Source organism: Saimiri boliviensis, chromosome 17 (assembly GCF_048565385.1).
Source record: "Saimiri boliviensis isolate mSaiBol1 chromosome 17, mSaiBol1.pri, whole genome shotgun sequence".
Lineage (NCBI taxonomy): Eukaryota > Metazoa > Chordata > Mammalia > Primates > Cebidae > Saimiri > Saimiri boliviensis.
The window spans coordinates 15,596,009-15,623,125 of record NC_133465.1 but is presented as its reverse complement, the minus strand read 5'-3'; the positions used below and the strand labels follow the sequence as shown (position 1 = coordinate 15,623,125).

Below are 27,117 nucleotides of genomic sequence, written 5' to 3'. Positions count from 1 at the left end.
CGGATTTAGGCAGGAGTGGGACAAAGCTGGGAGGCGGTGGTCACATGGAGGAGTTTTGGAGTTTTAGCTCTTGAAGGTGCGTAATTCCTGTCCCCAAGGAGACCTGAGAGGTGGTCATATTTGTAGACTAATGGAATTCAAAAGAATTTTAAAGCCAGACGACCTAGGATGCAATTAGATCACGATGTATGTCACTTGATTTATTTGGTGTGTCGGGGTATAAAAGAATGATAATATAGAATGAAGACAGTGAATCCCAGGGTATCGAAAACAGTATAAGTTAGATTGGAGATCAACCAGTCCGATTCCTTAATTTTTACAGAAAGAGACCAAAGTCCAGGGCATCTGAGTGACTTTGCTTAGGTCACCCACCACATAGGATGCAAAGGAGGATCCCCTCCTGAGCCCCTTCCACTCTGGAGGGCCGCCAGCGGTGGAGGGCCTGGCTTGTAGGCACAGGTGCAGTACTCCAGGTGCTCTTTTAAGAGCTTCATCACGCACCGTAGGAATGGGCTATTTATACTGAAGTTTTATAAGACCTGTTACAGGGATGGCAACCATCTCTTTTCTTAGATCACATTTGCTCTTTTTTTTTTTTTTTTTTTTTGAGATGGAGTTTCGCTCTTGTTACCCAGGCTGGAGTGCAATGGCGCGATCTCGGCTCACCGCAACCTCCGCCTCCTGGGTTCAGGCAATTCTCCTGCCTCAGCCTCCTGAGTAGCTGGGATTACAGGCACACGCCACCATGCCCAGCTAATTTTTTGTGTTTTTAGTAGAGACGGGGTTTCACCATGTTGACCAGGATGGTCTTGATCTCTTGACCTCGTGATCCACCCGCCTCAGCCTCCCAAAGTGCTGGGATTACAGGCTTGAGCCACCGCGCCCGGCGGCACATTCGCTCTTAAAAAGTTAAGTGTTCTGGCCAGGTGCGGTGGCTTATGCCTGTAATCTCAGCACTTTGGGAGGCCAAGGCAGGCAGATCACCTGAGGTCAGGAGTTCAAGACCAACCCAACCAACATGGTGAAACCCTATCTCTACTAAAGATACAAAAATAGACTGGGCGTGGCGGTAAGCACCTGTAGTCCCAGCTACTTGGGAGGCTGAGGCAGGAGAGTCACTTGCACCAGGGAGGCAGAGGTTGCAGTGAGCCAAGATTGCACCATTGCACTCCATCTTGGGCAATAAGAGGAAAACTTGGTCTCAAAAAAAAAAAAAAAAAGTTAAATGTTCTCATTTGACTTGAGGGTGGTTATTTCTATCAATGAAGAAAATTCAGTATGAGCTTCCAAAGAGCATTCCCTGTTGCAATTCCTGACCTCGACTCACTCACTCTGTCTGTCTCTCTCTCTCTTCTTGTATACACAGCTCAATAAATTTTAGACTGGAGGTGGACTGAAAAGCTAACAGGAAGCTTTCTGAGATTTTTGCTTAGAAGTTTGGAGGCCACAAATAAAAATAGACGTAACAGCCTTGGTCCATACAGTGCATTTTTAAAAGAAGGAAGAAAACATGTAACCGTTTCTCTCCACCTCATTTTCCTCAACACACCTGCTTCAAGAGCAACCTTGCCTTCCTGTTTTATTTTCCAGGGCTCAATCAAGACATCACAGATGTGTGTTTTTCCCCCGAGAAAGACCACAGCTCCAAGTCTGCGACCTCGCAAGTCTATTGGACGGCCAAAACTCAGCACACGTCCTTTCCTTCATCCAAAGCCCTAGAAAATGAACACTTGCTTGGGGCAGCATCTACCCCGGGTAAGTCCATTTTTAGCAAGAAAGACAATATGAAACCATTATGAGAATGGGAAGTCCCAGTGGAGCTGAAGGGGCTGGCAGGATGATAGCATCTGGGGATGGCAGATTTAAGGACCTCACATTCATTTAGCACCTGCAATGTGTTGGGCTCTTTACTTCCCTATCTAATTCTCACAGCTGATGGGGGGGGAGGAGCAAGGATTAAAATTGATCAGTATGGCCCCAAAGCGGTATTTTCACCTTTCCACTGCAGTGCCTGCAAGAGACATCTGACAATAGAGATCAGAAAGGAAACTGTCAGTGGTTTCCTCTGGAGTCTTTCTCTGCTCTGGGCCACAATCCGTCATCTAGCCTCTGGGCTCAGGCGTGGTGGGCAGCTCTAGAATTAAACCCATCAGTGGCTATTTTTGCAGTATTGGATTCAGTTTTGAGGAGGGAAAAAAATTAATGGGGAATTTGGTTCCCAACCTCATGGTACTCCTAAGTTGGGTTTTGCAGCAACACATATACATAAAATATCATAGGAGACTCAATATTATAGGAAATACAAGGCATAGATTCTAAAACACTCTTTATATGGAAAATTTCAAATTTCCTAAGTATGGAAAACAGTATAATAACTACCCACATAGCACTGGTTTCAATAGTTATCAACATTTTACCAATTTTATTTCATTCCGTTCATCCCTGCTTTCTTTCTTTCTTTCTTTTCTTTTCTTTTTTCTTTCTTTCTTTTTTTTTTTTTTTTTGAGATGGAGTTTCACTCTTATTGCTCAGGCTGGAGTGCAATGGCACAAACTCGGCTCACTGCAACCTCCGCCTCCCGAGTTCAAGTGACTCCCCTGCCTCAGCCTCCCGAGTAGCTGGGACTACAGGCATGTGCCACCACACCTGACTAATTTTATATTTTTAGTAGAGACAGGGTTTCTCCATGTTGGTCAGGTTGGTCCCAAACTCCTGACCTCAGGTGATCCGCCTGCTTTGACCTCCCAAAGTGCTCGGACTACAGGCGTGAGCCACCATGTCCAGCCTCCCCCTTTCTTAAACTGATTGAAGTTTTTTCTTGTTGGAGTATTTTTAAGAAAATTCCAGATACGATGTCATTTCAGACTCTGATACTATAGACTTCTCTTTGTGCTGAAAAGTACCCGTATATTTGGATCAAAAGGTTCTATTCTCATGCGGCAGAAGAGATGACAAAAATCTAGTGGCCTAAGGGTAGACTCTGAGGAGGTTTATTTTGCGGGAGAGCTTTTGGTGAGGACTTGTTCTTGGCCTGGAGTTTCTACAAAGCCAACTCAACCACATACCTTTCTCTGGCTTTACTCTAGAGGGACCGTCGAGGCGTTCACTCCAGTGTATTTCCGAGATGAACTGGCTGTTTTCTGAAAAAGGAGACCTCACTGAGCCAGGGTTCGATCCCTGCAGTCTGTTGGTTGACCTGGATGACATCAGAGACCTGTCTTCTGGGTTCAGCAAATACCGAGACTTTATCCGTTACCTGCCCATCCACCTCTCCAAGTACATTCTAAGTATGCTGGGCCGTATGAGGGCATTTCTCAGACACCTCCCATCTTGGCCCAGTTCTGGGGTTTCTGGATCCATCTTTTTTCTTTTTTCCAGGAATGCTGGATAGACACACCCTGAACAAATGTGCCTCTGTGAGCCAGCACTGGGCCGCACTGGCTCAACAGGTCAAGGTGGAATTGTCAGCGCACGGCTTCATTCAGAACCAGATTGCCTTCTTGCAGGTACTGCCTGCAAGTCTGAGAGGGGACTGTCTGAGACCAGCTTCATTTTTGTGTTGAGATTGACTGCGAACCTTTCAGTGAACCCTTAGCTGGCCTCCTGCTCTACATTTGTGGCCTTTTAGGCTTCATGGGTCCCTTCCTTTTGGTCCAAACTCCTGTCGATAACTGAGTACTTTCATTGTCAGTGCATCTCACAAGGACAACAGGAATAGAGACTGCTCAGGAGCAGAGAGGCAGCCTTTCCAAAACCTCACAAAGCAGAGAACCCGAGCCCCCCGGGAGTTATATCACAGCTTACGCAGCAAGAAAGCCATAATTCTGTTTCCGCATCAGCCTCATATGGAACACAGATGTTTCTAAGGCTGCAAAGTACTTCTTAAGTTAAAATGCAATTTTCCCAAATGGCAATCTACTCTGGCCTTTTTACTTCTGTTTCTTGCCAGAAGCCTCACCCTAAACCATGGATTTTGGTAGCTTAGGGTTTTTGTTTTTGTTTTTTCCCAGCAGAGAGAGTCGACAGAGGACGAGAAACAGCAGATATGGTGAGGCCGGCGATAGTCTGACCACCTTTGCTGATCTCCCTGTGGCATTTGATGCTTATTTTCTCCTCCATTCGGTCTACACACAGTGCCGGGGAACCAGCCAGGTCTGGGCCTGCCTGCCACAGCCAGGGCTTACCTGTCCTTCAGATTTTGCCAAGAACTAGTTTTCCCTTCCTCTTGCAGAATTGGAACTCACAGTAGCCATTTTCTGTGTTTATTTTATTTATTTATTTATTTTTGGTCATTTTCCAGGGGTCCTGCACAAGAGGAATTGATCCTAATTACGCCAGTAAAGTTTCTATCCCAGTTCCTAATATGGTCGATGACGGGAAGCGGGTGCGTGTGAAACCTCAGAAGTGGAAGCTGAGAACGAAGGTGGGTTCCTGCGACATCTGGGGCAAGCAGCTGTGTCTCATTCGAATCGGCCATTGAAGGCTGAGGTCCAGACTCAGCCCTGGAGTAAGAACAGAGGATCACGGCAGATGACATTCCCTAAGGAAGACCGGAGTTCTGTGTTGCTACTGACTTGCAAGTCCCTTCTTCTTAAGCCTTGCTTTCCTCATCTGTTGGATGGGTAGATCGATTTGATTGTCCTCCCACGGTTCTTCCTTACTTCAAAGCCCACGGCCATGTTCTGCGTCCATGGCACCAGGTCATTTGGTGGCAAGTTCAGAGGCCGGGAGCAACCCCATCAGCTTCCCGTGCCTCTGGAGGCTCCAGAATCTGCTGCTCAGGAATTCGAGGAAGATCTGAGGGGAGGGCCAGGGCTGGTTCCAGATGCCTAGGGCCTGGATGAATTTGGTTTCCTCATCCCTCACTTCCAGGTTCATTCTGGCTCTAGGTTGGAAGGGGAGAGTTAATTACATGCAGCCCTCTCCACTAGTTCTTAGGCAGTAATGAAGAGTGAACAGAAGACCCTTCGAGCTCTACGCTTTGCCTCTCAAGGCATGGTTAGTATTCCTAAAACCATTAGATTTCTGCCCCCTCTTCTCTGCTTAAAGTCTATTTTGAAGTCTGTTCAGTTGGTCCAAAATGGTTAGTTAATGAGGGATGGTTTGACTGTCACTTTCCATAAGGAAGCTGTGTTAAATTAGAATTTGAGAAACAGAAGCATCCAGAGAGAGCGTCTAGTTCACATGACCTGTAGGGACCAGGCAGGTGACACAAAGGAGGAGGCGGGTGATGTGGGCAGCAGAGGATGGTGTGGCTGTGATGGGATGTATTGACGAGAGCAGGAGAACCGTCATCTTGGGCAAACACCACCACTGGAAGTTCCAGGTCCCTTGCTAACCTCATGCATTTCAAGGAAATCACCTCTCTTCTAACTACAAGCAGCCAGAAAGAGCAGACAGTAAAATACAGATAAGACAGCTTGTGCTCAGAGGGAGGTGGAGGGAAAGTCTCTTGCGTAACTGCCCAACTTCAGTCTCATACACTGGGCCTTAATAAGCACATTCCTTTCTCTTCAGGTGTGCTAAGATAGGGAAGCTGAAAGCGGACTTGGGGGTATGCCTGCAGCTGCAGAAAGATGTATGGGGACAGACACACAACTCTCTCTCCCAGAGAAACAACAAAGAGACACAGAAACAGTCCAAGCCTGTGATAAACTGTCCCACCCTGAGTCCTGAAAAACTCTTAGTCTGTAAGAGAGTGCAGCTTCTGAACTAACTGGGTTAGAAGTCCCTCCCAGGTTGGAAATAAACCTGTTGACTGTCAAGCCACCCTTTGTATTTCTCTTCTCATTAATTCTTACATGTATAATTTAAGAAAACTGACCAGGTGTAGTGACTCACACCTGAGGTCAGGAGTTCAAGACCAGCCTGGCCAACATGGCAAAACCCTGTCTCTGCTAAAAACAAACAAACAAACAAACAAACAAAAAACAGAAAATTCGCCGGGCATGGCTGTGCATGCCTGTAATCCCAGCTACTCAGGGGGCTGAGGAAAGAGAATCACTTGAACTGGGGAGATGGAGGTTGCAGTGAGCTGAGATTATACCACTGCACCCCAGCTTTGGCAACAGAGCGAGACTCTGTCTCAAATTTAAAAGAAAAAGGGAGAGAGAGAGAGAAAGGGGAGAGAAACGGGTGATGTAGTATGGAGAACACACAAAATAGCAAGAGCAGGCAGTTACGGAGTCTCCTAGGGAAAGGTGGAGTTGAGTGCTTCTCAGGGTGGTGTGTAACTGCGTGAGTGTCAACTGTATGCCAGGCACAATACCCATAGCTCTGCATACAACATTTACTTGATTTCACCAGAGATCAAGGAGACGTCATTGCTCCTAGTTTATGGATGGGGAAATGAAGGATTTGGTATGAGAAAGTGTGCCCAAGGTCTCATAGCTGAGCAGTGGCAGAGCTAGAATTGAAGTTCAGGTCTTTTCCCTCCCAATGACTCCACCATGTGGTTTCTGGGGCTCACAAAACTTAGGAGATGAGCAAGGACCAAGGAATTCCCACCTGGGTTGGGAGAATCCAGGGCAGCCTCATTTAATTCACGCTGGGGTAGGGAAAGCTGCCTGGACACTGGAGGGGAGGCAGGTTGGCAGGTTCTTCTGGGCAGAGACTTTTTTTGGTGGGCACTGATACATGGTTGAAGATGAAGAAGGAAAGTGAGCAGAGGAGAGAGGGCATCTGAGGAAGAGTCTACAGGCATGGAGCAGAAGACTAAGGTTTGGAAGGAGACTTAGGAGATGTCCCCAGGAGGACTTTCAGGTGCAAACATGACGCTATGTTCTTCTTTGCCTTCAAGATAAATATATTCTGCTTTTTTTTTTTCCTGCTAGTTTAGTGGGACTGTTATTCCCTGCTATTTGAGGATAGAGTGTGGCAGGGAAGATAAATGGAACTGAGAGTCTAGTTCAGTCACCATGCCAAAATTTAGCATGTCTGGCCTGCCATACCTGCTCAGAAGGTGTGTGATACAGGAAGCAAGGGAGAGAGCAAAGGAGGGAGGAAGAATGAAGGCAGGCAGGCAGGTAGGAAGGAAATAAAGATTGGGAAGCAAATGAAAGCGCCCCTGTCAAGACTTGATACTATTGATTTCATCTCCCTGAGTCCCAGATACCTTCCCTGTAAAATAATGGGAACATTTTGTGCAGCAAGTGATCTATCTACCTTGTAAGGCAGCTGCAAGAACAAATGAAGGTTGCAGATGTATGAAAACTTTGAAATGCAAATACAGGCTGGGTGCAGTGGCTCCTGCCTGTAATTCCAGCACTTTGGGAGGCCAAGGCGGGAAGATCACCTGAGGTCGGGAGTTTGAGACCAGCTTGGCCAATGTGGTGAAATCGCATCTCTACTGAAAATACAAAAATTAGCCAGGCTTGGTGGCCTGTGTCTGTAATCCCAACTACTTGGGAGTCTGAGGCAGAATTGCTTGAACCCAGGAGGCGGAGGTTGCAGTGGGCCGAGATTGCGGCGTTGCATTCCAGACTGGGTGACAAGAACGAAACTCCGTCTTAAAAAAAAATGCAAATGCATAGCGTGTGTAGCAGTAATTTCACATATGGCTTAAACTCCCTTGAGTGTGCTTTGTACTATCAGGTAGATGTAACATACCTATGACCTTCTGACTTCTGTAAAATGGTCAGTCAAAGGGCCCCTGTGACATTATGTTGTGAGGATACCCCTTGTGAGCTCATTTTTGAAAAAGTTGCGTTATTGGTAACATTTGGAGTTCAGCATTGAAAGTTCATGGAATCAGGGGACATGGTAAACACAAAGAGGTAAAAGAAGAATCAGGACCCTTAACCCAACACTTTCTTTCTTTCTTTCTTTCTTTCTTTTTTGAGATGGAGTTTCACTCTTGTTACCCACGCTGGAGTGCAATGGCGCGATCTCGGCTCACCGCAACCTCCGCCTCCTGGGTTCAGGCAATTCTCCTGCCTCAGCCTCCTGAGTAGCTGGGATTATAGGCACGCGCCACCATGTCCAGCTAATTTTTTGTATTTTTTTGTAGAGACTGGGTTTCACCTTGTTGACCAGGACGGTCTCGATCTCTTGACCTCGTGATCCACCCGCCTCAGCCTCCCAAAGTGCTGGGATTACAGGCTTGAGCCACCGCACCCGGCCCAACCCAACACTTTCTAACTCATGATTTCCTTTGGTGCTTGCTCACTGGCCAGTCCCTTCTCTGCAGAGCAGCAATCTCAGCCTTCAGATGAAGAATCCGTGAGCCCTGTGCCCTTGCCAGGGAGACCCTAGGGGCTCTGGGACTGTGGGTATTTAAAGTTGCCTCTGAGCTTTAACTTCAAGTATTCCCTTGTTAGAATGACTACAACCTGTGGACTGCATACCAGAACCAGGAAACGCAGCAGGTCCTGATGGAGGAGAGAAATGTTTTCTGTGGGACCTACAATGTCCGCATTCTCTCTGACACGTAGGTACTCTGGGGTCAGAATCTAGGTCTCCAGGGACGCTTGAGCTATCTGCACTGGCACTTGGGATTTCCCTGATCCTTGTGTACGTGGAAAGGCAGGCTCTCCTCACCGCACGCTCTAGTCCCAAACTTGCACATGATCCACGTAGACAATAAGTGCTTCATTTCGCACTGTTCTTGGCAGTGGGTACAGGATGCTTTTCCTTTATAACCTTTGGGTATGCTAACCAACAACCTTTTGCACAAGTCGCACACAAAATCTTTATTTTTTGGAATGTCTTTGTTTTGTTATATTAATTTTAGAAATAATATCTGCTTATTGAAAAAAAATCTTTCAAATGTATAGAGAAAGGCAAAGTTTTGCCTTTTTATAATCACCTGGTGATAACCACCATTAATATTGACGTCTATCCTTCTAGAATTCTTTTATTTGCATACATATAGCACATATTTTAAGTAGAAGTGGGGTTACATTACACATTTTTTTTTTTTTTGAGACAGAGTCTTGCTCTGTCACCCAGGCTAGAGTGCAGTGGTGTGATCTCGACTCAGTGCAACCTCCACCTCCCAGGTTCAAGCAATTCTCCTGCGTCAGCCTCCCGAGTAGCTGGGATTATGGGCGTGTGCCACTATGCCCAGCAAATTTTTTGTATTTTTAGTAGAGACAGGGTTTTGCTATGTGGCCAGGCTGGTCTTGAACTCCTTACCTCATGATCCTCCTACCTTGGCCTCCCAAAGTGCCAGGATTACAGGCGTGAGCCACTGCACCTGGCCTGTTACATATGTTTCTGTAACCCAGTCCAGCAAGATATTATATAGATATCTTCCCATGGTAAATATGACAATCGTATTTATAACAATTGGATACTCTCACATTATTGCAATATGCCGAGAGAAGAAGGTTCTTTAAAAATCAACTTTCTGTCATATTTTAGGCCTAGGATTCCTTACTTTATATTCACAAGGTTTGGCAAAATCCACCTCTACTTTATTTTTGGCCATGAATCTTATTAACAAATGGCATCTTGACAATAGAACAGTCAGTATGGGGAAGACAGACCAAATAAGATAGGAGAAAGGCAAAGCTGAGTTTTTATGGATAGTGTGGTGATAACTGCTCTTTAGAAGAGATGGTGACTAGTTGAACTCTAGGTATGACAAATGGAATGAGGGCAAAAATATCAAGAATTGCTCCTTATATATGTGTGTGTACATAAATACAGATATATGCACACATACACATATGTACATGTATATACATAAAAATATATGTATCTGTAGATATATATATATATTTATATTTATTTATTTAAAGAACAGTTATCACCATAACATCCATATTTCTTTTTTCAGAGTGAACCTCATTCTGTTGTCCAGGCTGGGGTGCAGTGGTGCAGTCTTGGCTCATTGTAACCTCCACCTCCTGGGCTCAAGCGATCCTCCTGCCTCAGCCTCCCAAGTAGCTGGGACTCTAGGCACATGCCACTGTGCCTGGCTAATTTCAGAATTTTTTTGCAGAGATGGGGTTTTGCTCTCCTGGCCAGGCTGGTCTCCAAGCTCCTCATATTTAGAGTGATGAGATATCCCTGTTTATTGGAACAATCCCTCTCTACTCTGCAGTCCTAGTGTCATTAATAATGGTGTCCCCAGGTTGGATGCCGTGGCTCATGCCTGTACTCCTGGATCGTTGGGAGGGAGGCTTAGGTAGGAGGATCACTTGAAGCCAAGAACTGGAAGTTACAGAGAATGCAGAGCAAGACCAAAAATAAAAGGAAGGGCGCAGTGGCTCACTTGCAGAGCAAGACCAAAAATGAACAAATACTGTCCCCTTCCTTTTTTTTTTTTTTGAGATGAAGTTTCACTCTTGTTTCTCAGGCTGGAGTGCAATGGTGCGATCTCAGCTCACTGCAACCTTCACCTCCCAGGTTCAAGCGATTCTCCTGCCTCAGCCTCCTGAGTAGCTGGGATTACAGGCATAGACCACCATACCCAGCTAATTTTGTCTTTTTAGTAGAGACATAATTTCTCCATGTTGGTCAGGCTGGGCTCAAATTCCTGATCGCAGGTGATGTCTCAACCTTGGCCTCCCAAAGTGCTAGGATTACAGGCGTGAGCCACTGCCCCCAGACAGTAGTGTCCCCTTTACAGTAAGAAAGTCTCAGGTTGGACAATACATTATTTGGTCATCCTGTTCATATTTTACCTATTTACTAATAATCCTATCATTGGAAAATTAATTCAACTCACCTAGTTTTACGGGACAATAAGCTCATTGTAAGTAAGGTCCTTATCTGATAATTCTTGGTATTTCCTGTGGTATCTGCTAGCACAGGACTTTGAACCTGAAATATGCTCACTGAATATTAAGGGGGAAAAAAGAAGAAAAGAAATACAGTTTGCACAGCGCTTCCCAGCTGTGTTCCTCTGATGTTTTCCAAGAAAAAAAGGTTTCCATGATCAATTACATTTGGGCAATGCCACAGACTCCATTCTTTCTTTTGGGTATTTAGCATACATTTACAGAATTTAAAAAAAATTGCCTGTGTCTTTAGGTTTTAAATTGAACACAAATGGATTTTTGTCATCATATGAGAGTGGGGATCCCTCAGGGCCTGTTAAATCTCGGCCTGGCCTTCTGCTGCTTCCCTTGCTGAAAGGCCCTGAATTTTCCTTTATACCATTGCTGCAGGCAAAAGTCATGGGGCTAAGTCAGTCCCAGGATGGACACTGACTCTTCTTTCATGGATAATCCTTTTCTCCTGGCACTCAGGTGGGATCAAAACAGAGTCATCCACTATTCCGGGGGAGATCTGATAGCTGTGTCATCTAATCGAAAGATCCATCTCCTGGACATCCTGCAAGTAAAAGCAATCCCCGTTGAGTTCCGAGGCCATGCTGGGAGTGTCCGAGCCCTCTTCCTGTGTGAGGAGGAAAACTTTCTCCTAAGTGGGAGCTATGACCTAAGTATCAGGTGAGGAGCCCAAAGGCATCGTGATCCCCATCCCACCTAGGGCCTAGAGGACCCACAGCTCATTTTCTTTTTATATTTAACAGTTATCCTAGAAGATACTGACTTCTAGAATACCTTCAGCTTTTTTTTTTTTTCGACAAGGAAAAAGGAACATATATATTGCTTAAAATTTGAAAAAGATAGATTTATAACAGTTATCAGATGTATTTTCTAATTGATGACTGTGAATCGGAAAAACTTTCTTTATTAGCATTCTTAGATGAAGAAATAACTTACATTTGTTCTTACAGATTCTTTCAGGGGAACATGGCTTCTTATGAGTATGAGACAGAGTATAGATGCAAAATCGTGTTTTAAAAATGCATATGTATGTATATTTTTAAGCAATGTAAAAAACACTCATGCATCCCTCACTCAGGCCAGGAAATAAGACATCACCATTCCCCAGTCCTCCCAACATGCCCTTCTCTTCCTGCTTCTTCCTGCCAACCAGAAGTAATGTTATCCTAATTTTATACTAATTATTCTCTTGCATTTCATTATCATTTTTGCTTCCTTCTTATCTATCTCCAAGAGTACTAATTACTTTTGCCTGTTTTTGAACTCAACAGAAAACGAATCATATTTTAAAACTTTGTTGGTACTTCATTCTTACATAGAACTATGTTTTTAAGATTCACCTATATGATGTAGATGGCAGTAATTAACTTATTTTGACTGAGATACAGTATTAAATTGGATAAATGTATTATCACTCATTTATTTATTTTTCTGTTGGTGGATATTTGCCTTGTTTCTAGTTTTTAATTATTTCAAAGAATGCTGCCAGAGACGGGTTTCGGATATGTTCCCTCATGCCCATGTGCAGGAGGTTTTTAAAGGGATAGTCTTAGTACAGGAATTCCTTTTTTTTTTTTTTTTTTTTTTTTTTCATTGAGATGGAGTTTCGCTCTTGTTTCCTAGGCTGAAGTGCAATGGCGTGATCTCGGCTCACTGCAACCTCCGCCTCCCAGGTTCAAGTGATTCTCCTGACTCAGCCTCCTGAGTAGCTGGGATTACAGGCATGCGCCACCAGGCCTGGCTAATTTTGTATTTTTAGTAGAGACAGGGTTTCTCCATGTTGGTCAGGCTGATTTCGAACGCCCAACTTCAGGTGATCTGCCTGCCTCAGCCTCCCAAAGTGCCGGGATTACAGGCATGTGCCACTGCGCCCGGCCGTATGGGAATTTCTAGGAAGGAGTACTAAACTGTTTTCCAATGTGGTTGTATTAATTTACATTCCCATTGGCAGTGTATGAGAATATCTCTTCTTATATATTCTCACCAACACTTAATATTGTCAGTCTAACAGTTTTGTCGACCTGATGGGTGTTTTATTGGGGTTTAAATTTTAACTTTCCTGATTACTAATGAAGTTGAACACCTTTTCACATGTGTATTAGTCAAGGTCTCCAGAGAAACAGAACCAACAGAATATGTATATACATAGGAGACTGATGATCAGGTATTGACTTGTGTGATCAAGGAGGCTGGCAAGTCCAAAATCTGCAGCATGGGCTGTCAGGCTGGGGACCCACGAGGCCAGCAGTGCAGATGCTGGCTTAATATGTCCAAAGGCCATCTGCCGGAGAATCTCCTCTTGCCAGGACTCTCTATTAACTTTGTTCATAGTGTCTACCTGAATTTTGTTGAACAAAAATTCTCAATATAAGTGTAATAAAGCATCAGTTTATCAGGGTTTTCTTCCCCCCTCATTTCTGTGATTCTTCCCTCTTCCAAGTCACAGAGATAGTTTCTGACGTTTTCTTCTATCAGCATTACAGTTTTATCTTCTGCATTCAGTTTTTAAATCTATTTCCAATTCAGCCTTGTATGTGGTGTTAGGTAGGGTTTCCCTTTCATTTATTTATACTTAAATAAAGTAAGCAGTTTCTCCCCCACAGCAACTACCATATAACCTACCGCTTCCTCTACTGATCTATGGTGCCATCTTTATCACACGGAAATTTCCCATATGTTCATGAGAATGTCCCTGAGCTTTCTGGTCTAGTCCATTGTCTGTTTTTCTGTTTTTAATCAAAATCCCCCTCCTTGAAAAGTTTCTTTTTTTTTTTTTTTTTTTTTAAATTTTTAGCTATGCATTTGGAGAATGTTTTAAAATGTGATGGGGAGGGAAATTCTCCTTTTCACTTTTCTTTTTTAATGTAACAGCTATGGTATATACATTTTGAGTTTTTGGAGTAAGTTTATCAACTTTCAATAAAACCTAACGAGACTTTTTATTGGGGTTGCATTGAATTTATAGATTAGTTTGGTAAACACACTCAAATCCTCTTTGTTCTTTCTTAGAGACTTAGTTTTCTTTATAAAAGTCTTGTGTATTTTTACTTAATGCCTGTAAACGTTATAATTTTATTACTATTGTGAATGGTATCTTACTTTGCTTATATTTTCAAATTAGTTTTTGCTGGCGTAGAGAAATGCAGTTGATTTTTGTAAATTGATCTTGTGTCTGGCATCCTTGCCAAACTCTCTTATTAGTTCTAAGAGCATGTATGTTGAATCGGCTTTTCTATGTAAGTGATCTCTTCAACTGCAAATAATGACAATGTATTATCTTCTTTTCTAATGCCTATGCCACCTTTTGTTTTTCTTTCCTTCTGACTTTGCCTGGGCCTTCCAGTGCCGTAGCAGGCTGTAGCAGTGAGAGTGGGCATCTTCATCTTGTTTCCCTTCTGGAAGAGAATGCATCTACACTTTCTCCACTGAGCATATTACTTACTGTTAGGACTTTGGCTTATACCTTTTACTAAGTCTGGAAAGTTCCTTGTATCCCTATTTTTCTTTTCTTTTCTTTTTTTTTTTTTTTGAGACGGAGTTTCACTTTTGTTACCCAGGCTGGAGTGCAATGGCGCGATCTCGGCTCACCGCAACCTCCGCCTCCCGGGTTCAGGCAATTCTCCTGCCTCAGCCTCCTGAGTAGCTGGGATTACAGGCACGCGCCACCATGCCCAGCTAATTTTTTGTATTTTTAGTAGAGACGGGGTTTCACCATGTTGACCAGGATGGTCTCGATCTCTTGACCTCGTGATCCACCCGCCTCGGCCTCCCAAAGTGCTGGGATTACAGGCGTGAGCCACTGCGCCCAGCCTGTATCCCTATTTTTCTAAAAGTATTTATCAAATACATTTTTTTGTATAAATTTTAAAAACCAACCTGAAGACGTATATCACCATATTGCTAGCAACAGAAATTCAAAATAGGCTTTTTTTCAGAGCACAGGAGCATCATTCAATGCACTGTGGCTGTATTGTAGGCTCTGAGAAGCTGGTGAGGCATTGGTAAGGCTACAAGATCCTTGGGAATATTAGAAAAAAAAAAAAAAGCTTAACATATCCAAAAAAAACCCCAAAGACATATTTCTTAATCATTTTTATGTGCCAAGCCACACAATAATTCTATGAAGTAAGTATAATTATTATCCCCAGTTGAAGTATAATTATCTTATTATATTATTATAAGTATATATAATATATACTTATATATTATATAATATATACTTATAATAATATATAAGTATATATTATATATATGCATAAGTCTATATAATATATATTATGTAGACATATATATAAAAGTATGTATTATATATATACTTATAATAAGTATATAATAATATTATACTTATATATATATACTTACAAGTATAATATTATTATATACTTATTATAAGTATAAGTATAATTATTATCCCCAGATCAAGAAACTGAGGTACATGGTGGTTCAGTAAGTTACCTAGGATCACACAGCCAGAAAGTGCTGGGCCTGGGAATGGACTGCAGGCAGCCTGCTCCAGAGCCCACTCACAATGCTGAGAGCATTCTGCTTTGTCCTGTCTCGAAAGCAACCTAGTTGAATCGGAAGTATCAATGGTATTGAGAGACCTTGGGCAAGTTTTCTTATTAAAAATCACGATAACTTATCTTTGCTTCCATCTGTCTCTTAGATCTGCTTTATATGTACATAAGTATTTTGGATCCAAATGATTGGTAAAGGATTCTGTTGCTCTTATTTGAAGATTAGCCGTACCATTGAATCAGTGCCATGGATTCTAAGCCTGGTGGTCATTCGAAACGCTTTTACCTAAAAACCACCTGACATTGATCAACCATTTTGTACATGTTAGTCACTATTCCATTGTTACCTCCACTGGGGCAGGGTTTCTTAACCTTGCCATCAGGGGCTGGAAATTCCTTTACTGTGGGGCCTGCCCTATGCAATGTAGGATGTTTAGCAGCATCCCTGGATTCTATGCACTAGATGCCAGTGGCACCTCCTTCTCTGCTTGTGACCAAAAATATCTACAGACATTTCCAAATGGTCCCTGGAGGTGGAAGTTACCCATGATTGACAATCACTGTATTCGTCCATTTAATTCTTCACAGCAACCCTACGATGTGACTACTCTTATTATCACTTCCATTTTATCAATGAGGAAAGGAACTTACACAGAAATTAACTTCCTCAAGGTTACACAAAATAGGTGCTGCAGCTGGGATTCAAATCCAGGCCCCTGACTCTAAGCTGAACCATGAGACTCTGCTGCTTCCCAACTGCCTACTTATCTACAGGGGTTCTACGCAATATGATCCTCTGGGCCCTCAGGAACTCTCACAAACATTCTTTTGGCCTGATTCCTGCAGATACTGGGATCTGAGAAGTGGGGCTTGCACACGAATCTTCAATGGTCACCAGGGGACTATCACTTGCATGGATTTATGTAAGAACAGGCTTGTATCTGGAGCAAGAGATTGCCAGGTAAAAGGTGAGAAAGAAGTGCATTAAACTTTCTAACAAGTTTTCCCCAATCCCAAATGCTGTGTATTGCTCATTTCTATGGGCAGTAATTTATTCTTTATCATCCATCCATCCATCCATCCATCCATCCATCCATCCTTTTTTCCTTTCACGTATCTGTTAATCCATCCATTCAACAACTATTTGTAGAGTGCCTACAATCAGCTACACACTGAGCTAGGTGCTGAGGAGAAATAAAGAATAGGATATGGTCCTTTAGATACAACTTTTTATTTCTTCAAAGGGCTCATAGTCTGCTAATGGAAGCAGATACATAAATATATAGTGGGGAATATAATAAATACATGAACAACAGTAGCTGCCACTTACTGAGTACCAGTATATGACAGATGCTTAACATGTATCATTTAATCCTCATGAGAGCCCCATTGGTAATTTTATAAGTGGGCCAAGATATATACACAAAATATAAGTGAAAGAAAGCATACATACTTACATAGCTAGGGTTAACCTAGCATAATGGTTAAGCACATGGCCTCTGGATCCAGACTCCCTAGGTTCAAATCCTGGCTCTGCCACTCACCACCTGCATGACTCGAGCAGGCAATCTAACTTCTCTATGCCTCAGTTTCCTCATCTGTGAAGTGGGGTACTTGTCTTGTGAAGATGAGCTAATGCATGTCATCCACCTCGAGTGGTCGCTGGCTTACTTTTAGTGCTATGTAAGTCTCAACTCACATTATGTTTTGTCTCAGGTTGTTATTATATTTTGTCTCAGGCCACTTGTTCTGTTGCCTGAGGAAGAAGGTGCTTTAGGGGAGCACCTTTGAAGGAGACGTCAATGTTTTCATTCCTGAATTCATAGAGCTCACTTTCGACTTCTTCCTTTTAGCCCTGTTCTCCCACCCACCTACCCACTCTTTTCCCCACTCAGCACCTAGAAGATGCCAGACAGTTGTTTTAACACAGTCTGTGTTGAAGCAGCAGTAGACCCACCCCTAGCCATGACCATTTCTCCATAAAACCCAAAAGTCAGATTCAGAAGTATTTAAATATGTGAGAGCAGACAACTTTCTTTTCTTTTGGGGACAGAAGGTGTGAGTCAGGAAGACAGCATCTGGAAAACACGACAACACTAAACATATGCCATGATTTTCCTTTTTTTTTTTTTTTAATTACTTTACCTGCTCCTACTCAAACTGTATGCCATGATTTTATGAAATCTACTCAATAGCTAGCATGTTTCAGGCTTGAGGCATCAGCTGATTGGAGATGAGCTGTCTAGCACTTGGGCCTCAAGGCTAAGTTCCAGGGCCATAGCCAAGGTCTTCCGTACTGTGGGCTCCCCAGCCACCTGCAGTCAGGGTGCTCTGTGCTGTGGGTACATGAGCTGTTGGAAGTGCTAGGCCAGGGGAAGGTCTTCTAGAATCTGCCTTGATGGGCTCGGTGAGTCTTCGGTTCTGTGATGGGAAGCAGTACTCCACTGTAACCTTTCCTTTTCTTCCTTTTCTCCCTTTTCCCCATCCCATTTCTTCCTATTTCTCCCTCCTGTTCAGTGTGGGATGTAGACACAGGGAAGTGCCTGAAGACATTTAGACACAAAGACCCCATCTTGGCCACCAGGATCGATGATACCTACATTGTGAGCGCGTGTGAGCGAGGGGTGGTAAAAGTGTGGCACATTGCCACGGGCCAGTTGGTAAAGGTGAGGGGGCAGTGGGCTGCCTTGGGGGAAAGGGCACAGGGAGGAGATGGGTGGGCTCCCCCTACCTAGCTCCCCAGGTCATCCTAGAGCAACTGAGTATAGCCATTAAGAAGGACAGTCCTGACACCCTAAAGGGGAGAGCCCCAAAGTGCAGCATGCAGAGTCCATGGAGGGTAGGGGCTCCACCACCCACATCATAACCCACGGTATCATGGGGTTGGTGGGGAAGGCTGCATTCTAACTCAGCATGAGATACGGGCTCAGGGCCTTCTCACAGCAGTGCAGGTGAAGTGCTTTTTTCTCCTCAGGAGTGTTGCACTTTGATTCTGGCGTGGGGTGAGGGGATGAACAAAACATTTTTTTTTTTTTCCCTAAGAAGAAAACACTGCGGGATGAACAGAGAATGTGTATTCTTCTTGCTCTCTAATGAAGAGAGAACATTGATGGTCTTGAAAGTGACTGGATGGTCACAAAACATATTCTTGCCGGATCTGAACCTCTGGCCTTAGCGGGTGGTGTTGATACATGTTTTGTACCAGGAACACAGGATCACAGTGAAAAGTGGCTGGCTTGGCCTGTGGAATTTTCCCACCAATCTTGTCACTAGGGCCAATCTAGCAATTGCCGGCACAGAGATGGCTCATGTGCACTCTGGGTTCTGGCAAGGAGCTGGGATGGCACACCTTACCTTCATCCTTCTGACAGCAAAGGACAGTGATTTCTGACCCTCTCCGGTGCTCCAAGAAGGTAGTGTCTGCCCCAAACTCAGGAGCAAGGCCCCTCCCTCATCCTATTCCTCCTTAACCAGAGAGAGACAAAGCTCTAAAGAGAGGAAGGCTTGGAATGGACTCCACTGGCCTTCTTAGAGCAAAAGCAAGATTAGCTCAGGTACCTACTGGGTGAATGGCAGTCACGGGCTGGTGGGGTGTGGCTTTGGGATTTGTCTGAAGAAGCCTCAGCTTTGGTTCTTGGAGGAGTCACAGTCTGAGTTGAAGACAGTGGCGTCTTTTCTTGCAGACTCTCAGTGGCCATGAGGGAGCTGTGAAGTGCCTGTTCTTCGACCAGTGGCATCTCCTCTCGGGAAGTGCTGACGGCCTGGTCATGGCCTGGAGCATGGTGGGGAAGTATGAGCGCTGCCTGATGGCCTTCAAGCATCCCAGGTAGGTGCCTGTGAAGCCCGGAGCAATAAACCTGCTGTCCTTCCCTTCCCTGTCACAGCCTAAATTGCAATTATTGGCAGACCTTCTGCCCACTGTGGACGCCGTGTTCCCTGTACCTCACCCCCTCTGCTTCCCCCCTCTTCCACTTGGGACCCATTTTCCCCCACCATCTTCTCTGTCTGGCTATTAACCTCTTCCATGCTATCTCATTTCTCTCGAGCAGTAACTACGGGAGCTGGGGGTTTTGAGAAGTTAATGAAACTGTATACTTACGACATGATAAATTCATGATGAATTCATACCAGATACCTATCAGACATATGAATACTGGCAGAATCATCCCAAATAATGCCAATTTGAGTAAACCTAAAATTCTAGGAATTGGTCTGTATCTCAGGATGCTTGTGCTCACAAAAGCTTAAAAATGATCCAAAGACTTAAAACGAGCTGAGAGCTGGCCGGGCGCGGTGGCTCAAGCCTGTAATCCCAGCACTTTGGGAGGCTGAGGCGAGTGGATCACGAGGTCAAGAGATCGAGACCATCCTGGTCAACATGGTGAAACCCCGTCTCTACTAAAAATACAAAAAATTAGCTGGGCATGGTGGCGCGTGTCTGTAATCCCAGCTACTCGGGAGGCTGAGGCAGGAGAATTGCCTGAACCCAGGAGGTGGAGGTTGCGGTGAGCCGAGATCGTGCCATTGCACTCCAGCCTGGGTAACAAGAGCGAAACTCTGTCTCAAAAAAAAAAAAGAGCTGAGAGCTTAAAAAGAGGAGCTTATAACTACAAGTCTGCGGGCTAGGTCCTGTCTTGGGATAGCACATGGATTTTCATTTACATGCCAACTCAAATTTAGTGGTGTGGCTGCTTGGAGCCAGTTGATAAGCATTCTGAGACCTCGTCCAGGCTTGTTTGGAAAGAGTATTGTGGTCAATGAGTGATTCCGCCATGGTCACGGGTTTTATATGCTGCTATGCTACTCTTATACTACATGAATACAGCTTCTTCTGCTGAATGCATTATAAAAATTTCCAGGAAACTAAATGCTACCTTAATTGATTAAACGAATAACTGGGCTTTCTAGGGGATCTTTCAGGGAAAACTTATTTTTAGTAAATTGATCTTTTTTTTTCTTTTTTTGAGATGAAGTCTTGCTCTGTCACCCAGGCTGGAAGTGCCGTGGTCAATCTTGGATCACAGCAACCTCTGCCTCCCAAGTTTAAGTGATTCTCATGCCAGAGCCTCCTGAGTAGCTGGAATTACAGGCACACACCATCATGCCCAGCTAATTCTTGTATTTTTAGTAGAGGTGGGGTTTTGCCATGTTGTCCGGGATGGTCTCGAACTCCTGAGCTCAAAGCAATCTGCCCGCTTCTGCCTCCCAAAGTGCTGGGATTACAGGCGTGAGCCACTGTGCCCAGCTCATTATTTTTAGTATAGTCCTAGATTTTCTTATATCCTTATAGGAAACTTTGAGGCGGGCACATTAGTTTTGTGGGATGTGTAAAGGCGTGTGGGTGTATCTGTGTGGTCTCGGTCTACGGTATATGACTGCATTATTGATAGGTAGGTGCCAGGAAGGCCCTGTGTTCAGTGACTTAGCTTACCCTTAGATATAAGAGTCAGAATGAACCATGGTTGCTTCCTGATTGCTAAGTTTTGTGAAAAGCCCTCTTAGTCCCCACCACAAGATTTTAACTCCATCCAACCAGCTTAGTAAACCTTCTGGATTTCAAGCCTTGATCTCAGGGAGGAAGTCAAACTTTATGAAATCACCTGATAATGTCAACTCCGTGTTTTAAAACCTTCTAAGCAGGATTTAGTAGGATTAGTTAGTTAGCACAAAATAATTTGTTCCTAGCAAGCCCAGCAATTTGGTCACTGTTCAATCATGTCATTAGCCTCTCCCTCCGCCTCTGCTATGAGACCTTCTCAGGTAACTCTCACTGCTATTGAATGACAGTCCCTAACATAACATTCATCTTAGCTCTCGCTACCCTACACAGGCACAGAAAAACCATAGACATCTGGAAGACATGGTCAGTACTCTGATTTGTAGGTCTTCTCCCCACTTGTCTTACTTGTCTGTAGGAGCGCTGTGCTCAATAAATGTATCTAACTGATTGGTAACAAGGAATAATTTGACAGCTTGCCTTTCTGGAAAGTTCTAAGGATTGGACTGATAACTCCTATTGTGAATGTGACATAGGTGAGAAAGCAGATATAGTTGCTGTCTGTCCTTTGATGGAAGAGGGGCTGGAGAAAGTGGTCTCCTTTCCAATCCTGGTCTAATATTTTTTCAACTGCAATTAAGATTTTTGCATATAGCATGGGACAGAATGGATAGGAGGGAGGAAGTCTGAGGGTGCAAAGTAGGGCTGACTGATGATCTTTGGAAAAGCTTCCGTACTATGTAGTGTCTTTTATTTTATTTTATTTTTCTTGAAACAGTCTTGCTCTGTTGCCCAGGCAGGAGGGCAGTGACATGATCTTGGCTCACTGTAAACCTGTGACTCTTGAGTTCCAGCAAGTCTCCTGCCTCAGCCTCCTGAGTAGATGGGACTACAGGCGTGTGCTACCACACCTGGCTAATTTTTGTATTTTTAGTAGAGATGGGTTTTCACCATGTTGGCCGGGCTGGTCTCGAACTCCTGACCTCAAGTTATCCCCTGTCTTGGCCTCTCAAAGTTCTGGGATTACAGGCATGAGCCACCACTCCTGGCATGTAAAGTGTCTTTTTTTTTTTTTTTTTTTTTTTTTTAAATTTAAGCCTGACCCACATGGCAAAACCCTGTCTCTACAAGAATTAGTCTGGCATGGTGGCACATATCTGTAGTCCCAGCTACTCTGGAGGCTGAAGTGGGAAGCTCAACCTGAGACTGGGGAGGTTGAGGCTACAGCAAGCTGGGATTGTGCCACTGCACTGGGTGACAAAGTGAGACCTTGCTTCATCAAAACAAAACACTTTATTCCTTAATGTATTTTCCATAGCTTACATTGTAATTTGGTTTTCTTTGCAATTTTTAATTAGGATATGATTCACATGACATAAAATTCACCACTTTAGTGTACAATTCAATTTTTAAAATATATTCATAATGTGCAACCATTGCCACTATCTAGTTACAGGACATTTCCATCAGTTAGTAGAAATGTCCCCTGCTTCATTCTTTGTATTGGTAATTTGAGTCTTCTTTCTTAGTTTCTTGGTCAAAGATTTGTCAATTATCTAGCTAACAGTTTGTTGACTTTTTAAAAAGAGAACCAGCCAGGCATGGTGGCTTATGCCTGTAATTCCAGCACTTTGGGAGGCCAAGGCGGGTGGATCACCTGAGGTCAGGAATTTGAGACCAGGCTGGCCAACATGGCAAAACCGCATCTCTACCAAAAATGCAAAAATTATCTGGGCTTGGTTTGGACGCCTTTGATCCTAGCTACTCGGGAGGCTGAGGCCAGAGAACAGTTTGAACCTGGAAGGTGGAGGTTGCAGTGAGCTGAGATCGCGCCATTGCACTCCAGCCCAGGTGACAAGAGCAGAACTCTGTCTCAAAATAAATAAATAAATAAATAAATGAAAAGAAAACAACTTCTGGTTTAATTTGATTTTCTGTATTTTTAAATTGTCTATTTTTGATTTCTGCTAAAATCTTTATGATTTCTTTTCTGCCTTTTGATCTGAGTTTTGTTTGATCTTTTCTAGTTTCCTAAGGTGAAAGGTTATTGATTGGAGAAAGATTGCCATCTACCACTCTAAATTTCCCTCTGAGAACTCTTAGCTTCATTCCATAAGTTTCGATAAGTTGTGTTTTCATTTTCATTCACCTCGAATTATTTTCTTGTTTCCTTTCTGATTGATTCTTTGACTCAGTGGTTATTTAAGAGAAGGTTGTTTAATTTCCCCATAATTATGAATTTTCTAAATGCCCTTCATTATTCATTTCTAATTTAATTTCATGGTAGTTGGAGAGCATACTTTGTACGATTTCAGTCTCTCAAAATATATGAAGATTTGTTTTGTAGCCTAACATATGGTCTATCCTGGAGAATGTTCCATGTGCCCTTGAGATAAAGGTGCACTCTGCTGTTGTTTGGTGGAGTGTTCTGTATAGGTATGTTAGCTCTAGTTTTTGATATTGTTCATGTCTTCTGTTTCCTTGTGGATCTTCTAACTAGTTGTCCTTTTCAGTCCCACCCTCTCAGGAGGAGGCTGAGGTAGGAAGATCACTTGAACCTAGGAATTCGAGGCTGTGGTAAGCTTTGATCTCACTACTGCACTCCAGCCTGGGTGATGGAGTGAGACCCTGACTCTAAAGGAAAAAAAAAAGACTTACTTCTGTCATTATGCTATTTGTTTTTTATAGTCTTGTGTACTTCTATTTCCTGAATTCTTCCATTGCTGCCTGCTTTTGCATTAATTGTATATTTTTAGTGTGTCATTTTAATTTTCTTGTCATTTTTCTTTTCTGTAATTTGAATGTGTCCCCAAGAAGTATGTGTTAGAAACATAATCCCTAATGCAACAGTGTTCGGAGGTGGAGCCTCATGGGAGGTATTTAGGTCATGAGGGGTCTTCTTTCAGGAATGGACTAACTAAGGCTCTAGTTGGAATAGGTCCATTACTGTGGGAATGGGTTCCTTATAAAAGGATGATTTCAGTTCTCTCTTGCTCTCTCTCTTGCCCTCTTTTTGCCTTTCTGCCACGGAATGGCACAGCAAGAAGTTTCGCACAAGATGCCAGCCCTTTGGTTTTGGACTTCCCAGCCTCTAAACCCGTGAGTCAATAAGCTTCTGTTGATTATTAATTACCCATTGTATGGTATTTTGTTATAACAGCACACAATAGACTAAGACACTCTTCTAAAGAGAAATCATCAATTAATCTTACTCGAGGATCCTTTTTACATGAGGACCTACCTGCTTTTCTCATGCTGTTCTCATTATTCTTTTCACCCTCGGTTTTTGAACATTTGATGATGATACCTCTAAGTGTGGAGCTCTTATAGTTTATCCCAGTTAGAGTTTGTTGAGCTTCTTGGACTTGTAAGTTAATGTTTTTCATCATATTTGGGAAGTTTTCAGCAATCGTTTGTTCAAATATTCTTTCTGCCCCTTTCTCTACTTTCCTCCTGGATTTCCTATTATGCATATATTGATTTGTTTGATGATGCCATATAGATTTCTGGGGCTCTATTGATTTCCTTTCTTCTTTATTTTCTTTCTGTTCCACACACTGCGTAACTTCAATTGACCTTATGTCAAGTCCTTTGCTTCTTCTGCTTGCTTATATATGCTGTTGAGCCCCCTCTAGTGAGCTTTTTCTTTCTTCAGCTGGTGTAGTTGTCAGAATGAGGTCCATTCTGTTCCCTCCACTACCAGAAATGGAGGCTGTTACTTTCATGGCTACCACTGGGCTGGGAGGTGGGAAGTGGCACAATCTCGGCTCACTGTAACTTCCACCTCCCGGGTTCACGTGATTCTCCTGCCTCAGCCTCCTGAGTAGCTGGGATAACAGGTGCGTGTATTTTTAGTAGAGACAATGTTTCACCATGTTGGTCAGGCTGGTCTTGAACTCCTGACCTTGACGTCTCATTATTCTTATTGACACTATGCCATTTTCCTTGTCTAAGTTCTCCCTGGGTTGCTGCAAACCTTTGATTATTTTCCAGAGTTCTGGATAAATTGATTTTGGAAGTTTTTGCTAGGTTCTCTTTGCTTTTATGGAAGGGCAGAATTTTGGAATTTCTTATACCACCATTTTCATCCACATCAGTCTACAGTGACTTTGATGAAGAAGGAGCAAAGAAAGGAGACAATTTATTTGTAGGGCAGAGATAAAACCTGAAAGGAGACTGGGCTACTGTAAGATCACAGTAACCACTATTGTGTCAGGGATTGAGCTAAGTTTTTTAAATGCCTTAATTAATTTAGTGCTAACAGCAATCCTCTGAGGCAGAAATGACTATCTCTACCTCATAGAAAAGAAAACTGAAGACTGAGATATTAAATTACTTCCCGAAGGTTATACAGCCCGTAAGTGATAGAGTCAGGTTTTGATCCCAGGTTTTCTGATCCCAGTTGTGTTTAAATTACTAGGCTACAACGATGTAGACTGAACTACCAACTATCATGGGGATCTCTGGGAAGAGAAGTACTGGCTCAGCTCAGCAAGATCAAAAGAGATACATGAAGAGGCCAAATTTTCTATCACATGGCATTTCTCCCCGCGCTGGGTTACATGATTGGCACACTGATGTGCTTAGGACACCAAAACAGTTCTATTTCCACCTTGAAAAAATCTCAAAATTTGTTGGACTTTTTCTTTCTTTCTTTCTTTCTTTCTTTCTTTCTTTCTTTCTTTCTTTCTTTCTTTCTTTTTCTTTCTTTCTTCTCTCTCTCTCTCTCTCTCTCTCTCTCTCTCTCTCTCTCTCTCTCTCTTTTCTTTCTTTCTTTCGAGACAGGGTCTCACCCTCTTGCCCAGGCTGGAGTGCAGTGATGCAGTCATGACTCACTATAACCTCATAATTTCAAACTCTTACACTCAGGTTAGCCTATCACCTCAGCTTCACAAGTAGCTGGGACTTGCGAAGCTGCTCGTGAAGTACACCACCATGCCTGGCTAATTTTTAAATGTTTCTTAGAGCCAAGGGCTCGAACTCTTAGCCTCAAACAATCCTCCCATCTTAGTCTCCCAAAGTGCTGGGATTTGGCCTTGTTAGACTTGTTAATACTTATTTTATAGATTAGTTTTCTCTCTCTCTCTCTATCTTTACCTATCACGTAATGAGGGGTTCAAGTCATATTTGCCTCTTTGCTGCTCTTTGGGTATGATGATCATGCTCCTGCCTTTTGAGGTCTTTGCTGTATCTGTTTGGTTAATGGTTGGGGCCTTGAAAAGTCTTCATCTGATCCTGGGATCTGACCAAGTCTGAGGCCAAATGGCATAGGGTGGATGTCATTCTTTTAACGCATTGTAGCAATGACCACACTCTGAAAACACGAGCAGATATTCACTTTTTCAAGAAATATAAATTAAGGACCTATGATGGGCTGAGTGCTGTGGTAGGTGATGAGCATGCAGTGATGAGTTGTGCCCAAGAGAATCTGAAAGTATACTTGCAGTTTGCACACATGTGTGATGGAGGGAGACGTGGGAAGAATTTAAGATAAGAAATGGCTGTTTGAAGAAGGAAGCACACGAACTACGCCATGAATGGACTTGGATGGGTAGAGCTGGCGGGGATTTATAGACTTGCTTTGCGTATACAATCTAACAAATTGGTGGTATCAAATTCATCTTTTCTGTGTCATTAACAGGAATGGGGTACTTTTACTTCTTAGAATTGAGTGCTTCACATATCTGGGATCTAATCTGAACCCAGAAAGTTTCTAGAAAGTATTTTGTTGGAGGAATCTGTCTAGATCTTCTTCTGGTCCCTCCTCCCTTTTCCTACTGGCCATCAAAAAGGGTCACTCCTGAGGCTGGGCGCGGTGGCTCACGCCTGTAATCTCAGCACTTTGGGAGGCCAAGGCAGGTGGATCATGAGGTCAGGAGATCAAGACCATCCTGGTCAACATGGTGAAACCCCGTCTCTAATAAAAATACAAAAAATTAGACAGGTGTGGTGGTGCGCCTGTAGTGACAGCTACTTGGGTGGCTGAGGCAGGGGAATCTCTTGAACCCAGAAGTGGAGGTTGCAGTGAGCTGAGATCGCACCACTGCACTCCAGCCTAGTGACAGTGCGAGACTCCGTCTGAAAAAAGAACACTCCTAAATCTCATCCCTGGATATAATTTTCCTTAAGGATACTTCACTGAAAGAATAAAAGCCACCAATTTAAGACAAAAAAGAAACTGCTCAAATAAAAAGTATTTGCTTTATATAAAGATAATCATTTTCCTTACTGTTTTCTTTTTAATATGATAATATTATTTTAAAAGGAATCAAAACATCAAATAATTCTCAGCATGACTATGTATAACTAAAAGCCAGGAATCAAATTGAAAGAGGCAAAGATGATCATCTATATGTCAGATCAA

At 43.2% G+C, this 27,117-nt stretch overlaps 1 protein-coding gene across 5 annotated transcripts in view; it reads left to right on the top strand.

Moving 5' to 3' along the window:
* Nucleotides 1-27,117, top strand: part of FBXW10B (F-box and WD repeat domain containing 10B) — a 90,331-nt gene that overhangs the window by 55,151 nt on the left and 8,063 nt on the right. For all 5 annotated transcript variants that reach the window (XM_074388202.1, XM_010339878.3, XM_039476067.2 and 2 more), the window contains 9 exons: nt 1,591-1,755; nt 3,087-3,287; nt 3,379-3,506; nt 4,301-4,423; nt 8,319-8,428; nt 11,199-11,399; nt 16,103-16,224; nt 17,774-17,922; nt 18,940-19,082. In XM_074388202.1, coding sequence (XP_074244303.1) covers nt 3,125-3,287; nt 3,379-3,506; nt 4,301-4,423; nt 8,319-8,428; nt 11,199-11,399; nt 16,103-16,224; nt 17,774-17,922; nt 18,940-19,082 — 1,139 coding nt within the window. In that variant the 5' untranslated portion in view covers nt 1,591-1,755; nt 3,087-3,124. The remainder of the gene's footprint in view (nt 1-1,590; nt 1,756-3,086; nt 3,288-3,378; nt 3,507-4,300; nt 4,424-8,318; nt 8,429-11,198; nt 11,400-16,102; nt 16,225-17,773; nt 17,923-18,939; nt 19,083-27,117) is intronic.